This window comes from Nematolebias whitei, chromosome 2 (genome assembly GCF_014905685.2).
Source record: "Nematolebias whitei isolate Nwh7 chromosome 2, NemWhi1, whole genome shotgun sequence".
NCBI classification, from domain to species: domain Eukaryota; kingdom Metazoa; phylum Chordata; class Actinopteri; order Cyprinodontiformes; family Rivulidae; genus Nematolebias; species Nematolebias whitei.
The window spans coordinates 6,253,069-6,257,178 of record NC_056499.1 but is presented as its reverse complement, the minus strand read 5'-3'; the positions used below and the strand labels follow the sequence as shown (position 1 = coordinate 6,257,178).

The window sequence follows — 4,110 nt, the reverse complement described above, 5'->3', positions numbered from 1 at the left end:
ATCATAATAATAAAAAGGTTAATGTTACAGATGTAACAGATTTAAGTAAAAACATGTCCACTGTTAATTATTTACATTAAAATCTGTTTTCATTTTACATTTTAGCTTCATGGAGCCATGTTGAAGCCTCCAGGAATATTTTCCTGCTTGTGTTTGTGTGCAAACAGTTTTCACAGTGAAGTCCTGCAGGTGGAGACGTTCTTTGTGCCGCAGCTAGAAGAAACTTGAGAATGTAAAAGAATAAAAAGTGCAGATGACTGTGAACGACGGCGAAGAAGCTGCAGGAAATAAAAAGCCGATGTTTTTGTTTCCTGTTGTTGAGGAAAGATGGTCAAAAATAATCTGTCTTCATGCTTTTTATTAGGATTTATCAAAAGTTTTTTTTTTAATATAAATGTCTTTAATGTTTTTTTTTTTGTTAGAAGGATTGACAGATGTCGATTTTGAATGTTTTATTTAAATAAAAACAGGCAGAAGGGTTTAATGTTAGTCTTTGTGAATCTGCAGAGCGGAACCTAAACCCCAAAGCAGCTTGCCTTAAGAGACGGGAGGAGGAGAAAGTGTCGGGGAGCTCCAGTGACGCTCCGCAGGGCCACACAGGAGTCCATCCGGGCCTGACCGACACCTCCAACCCAATGGGTCACCTCTGAGCAGGAGACAGGTAACCAAAACTTCTGAACCAAAGTTATCCCCGTTATCGTTTGGAGTTAAACTCAAAGCATCTGCTCCTCAGATGAATAATGTTAAATTATTATTTTTATACATGGATGTTTCTGTGCACTCCCCTGAGATGACTTCTGTTGTGACTTGGAGCTGTATAAATAAACTGAAGTGAATTGAATCATTTCACAAATTGTCTTCTTTGACCTCTTCTCAAAGCTTTAAACTTTTCAAAACATCCAAATATTTTTCGGCTTTACTATAAAATTATCTGTAATCAAGGAAAACTAGACAAATTCACAACAACAAGCTTAGTTACAAAGCTAACGTCAGCAAAACAGTAGCTAAATGCTAAAATGAGCAAAACTGTAACCACAAGCAAACAACAAAAGTTTAAAAGTAAAACAAGAGCTTAAAGCTAAATGTAGCTAAACAGATGTTTAAAGCAAAATGTAGCTGAAAGATTAGAAAAACTTGTAACTACAAAAATTAGCTAAACAGTCGCTTAAAACTAAACGTAGCAAATCAGTTGTTACAAGCTAAATGTAGATTAAAAAGATAAAATTTGCAAAACGATAACTTTAAGCAAAAGCTAGCTGAACAGTAGCTTAAAGCTAAAATGACCAAAACTGTTGCTAAATTTGTAAGTTGGAAAAACTGTGATTATAAGCTAAAATTAACAAAATTGTACCTAAAAGCTAAAATTATCAAGGCAGCTTTTTGTTTGCTACGTTTTACCACTTAGAAATTTTAAAGCCCAATAATTTATTTTAATTAGCTGACTGTTTGCATATATATATTTATATATATATAATTATTATATATATATATATATATTCATATTTGTATTCTGCTGGAATAAAGAGAAAATTACATATCAACAACAAAGACAGCATCAGCTTTTTTCCTGTTTTTCCTCTAAAATGAAGTATTTTGTTGTTTTTCTCTAAAATAAAGTATTTTGTTGTTTTCCTCTGCAGGTCGGTGCGCCGCGGTTCATGTCGGGCCCGTTGGACTCGGTCACCTTGCTTCCTGGTGACAGACAGGACTCACGGTTTGTGACCCCGATGGGAGGAGACCGACAACTTGAAGCAAAACCACACAATCCAGTCCTCCCATTCAAAAAGCGAGCCGAGCGTCCAGCTCGGCGTTCCCGTCTGCAGATTTCTCCCCACAAGAAAAACACCCACCTCAGCACATATCACTGTCTGCAAGAAGCGTGTTGCTTCTGAACAATCAGAGACTTCGCAATCTCCTCCAGCCCGCCGTGGAAGTTGCTTTGTGCCTAAACTGAATTGACGAACGCATTGTAACAGCAATCCTTTTCTCTGTTTGTCCGTTTTTTTGTTTTGCTATTTATTATGTTATTGAAGTATAAAATGTATTTCTAAAGGGAAAGCTAGGTAAGTTCACAGAGACGTGAGCAGCGTCTTCAGTTCATCTATAGTTTGCCAGCGTCACCGTTAACACCGAGCACTCCACCCCGCAGAGTCCGGGGAATCATTGGGGCACTGAGACGATTGAGATTAATTTATTGGCCAGTTTAGAGGTGCAGTTAAACTCAACACAACATACTGTTTGCTGTTAGACACAAACTTTGTTTAAAAAAGAGAATTTATTATTTATATATATTAGTTCTTGTGTAGCCCAAACTACCTGATATTTGTTTCTGTGGTGCTGAGCTCCGGTCCTGGATTAGCATCAACCATAATGTCTAAAAGGTGACAGATGAGTGGCAAACTGTAGTTTGACTGACGGCTCGTGACGTTGAACGTACGGAGAACGACGCGTCCCCTACAACTTTTTAGTGTCTTCTCTAAAAGAGGGGACTTCACGGCCTGGTTGTTGCTCTGCCATAAAGTGTTTCATATCCACGTTTTTGTCACATTCTTGTTCCTGATGGAACATGGATTTATTTTATGTTTTGTTTTTCTTGGCTCCAGTTAATCAAGTATTGCTTAGTAACGGTAGCTCAGAGGGCTGCGACTGCTGCAGGCTAGCTGGCAACATCTGCGAGGGAATCTCCAAAATGGCTGGAAACTCTCGGGGTTTCTCAGTTTTCTTGCTTGAGACGACTTTTGAACATGTTCCATAAACGTGTGTGACCGGTAGTCTCTCAGAACAGTCACAGAGTCGGCTCAAAGACGTCTTAAACTCATCTTGGACCTGTTTCTATTTTGTCCCAGATGTCCATAACTCGTCTTGAGAGCACCACAGCTGAATTTTGACACCCGCAGAGGATAAAAAACACGTTTATGTCTAAAAACCACGCCCAGGATCAATAATAGTTATTAAGCAAGTGGTCCAAAACTGCCTATCTTTATTTCAAAAGTGAAATCTGGTGGATTAAATCATAAACGTGATGGTGGCTCAGTGGGTACAAAATGAGTCAGTGTAGGTACGATGTGGGTAAAACCAAAAATAAGACGTGGTTTTTGAAAAAGTGTCGTTCAAGATGCGATTTTCCCTCCTTGGTGATTAATTTGTCGCAGAGTCGTTTTGAGTCACGAGCTCGTAGGATTGCAAAGAGGCAGGAACTTTCTGGAGGTTTTCCAGATTTTATTAAACTTTCAGTCCATTCAAAACGTACTCCAACAAATCCTCGCTACCTTCACTCCTTCAGCGCCTGTTTTTTTTAACTTCCTACTAACATTTTTATAATTGCTGGGATATAATCAAAGAAACGTGTGCCTGCTCTTTAGTGGTCGGGTAGAAACAACAATGCCTGGTTTGGGATTTAAAACCTGTTTGACTCGTTAATACCATACATCAATAATATTTACACAATATCACCAAAGCTCTCTTTATGTACCGTAGTTGCCGCCGTACACGTTTCACCACCGTGTAGGTTGCACCAGTCCAAATAAGTCGAAAAATAAAGTGGGAAAAACATAAATATGTTGCTTCGCCGTGTAAGTCGCATCTATTATGCATCACCACTGACCACCCGGAAACACAGGCCGGTGTTGTGCCAAAAATTGGTTGGCTGCCAAATGGTGGCTGCGGGAGCGTGCACAGGAGGACTTTAACAAGATTAGCACTTAAAACAATTATTTGTTTGCTCAACATTATCGTAAAGATGAGTCTCAGTTGAACTTTTTCTTAATAAACGTACTTTAATGGTCGCTGATTGTTGGAGCCAGACGAATGTGGCTTTGTATGGCAAGCCAAGTGTTTCATTAATCACTTTTACCTATTAATGAGACATTTGGCTTGCCTCAAAGGCCCTCTAGTGGCTGAAAATGGTAGTGTTCAATATTTTCCATGTCGGAATGAATGAAATCGTCAGTTCAGTCAAAAAATGGGTTAGAAATATGGGAAAAAACATAAATAAGTCATTTCACTGTATAAGTCACAGGCATGTTAATTCATGCAAAAAACTGCGACTTATACAGCAAATTACGGTAGTCAAGATTATGCTAAATATATATTTTACCTAACTACAATTAA

The 4,110-nt window shown here is 38.5% G+C and overlaps 1 protein-coding gene across 1 annotated transcript; it reads left to right on the top strand.

Annotated features, from left to right (window-relative positions):
• Nucleotides 1-507: 507 nt before the first annotated feature.
• Nucleotides 508-2,952, top strand: LOC119428314 (transcription factor XE1.1; the record flags this gene model as incomplete). Its single annotated transcript, XM_037695984.1, is given in 2 exon segments — nucleotides 508-661; nucleotides 1,641-2,952. A coding segment is annotated over 1 exon segment (143 nt), but the record flags the coding sequence as incomplete, so codon positions are not given.
• Between the last annotated feature and the right edge of the window lie 1,158 nt (nucleotides 2,953-4,110).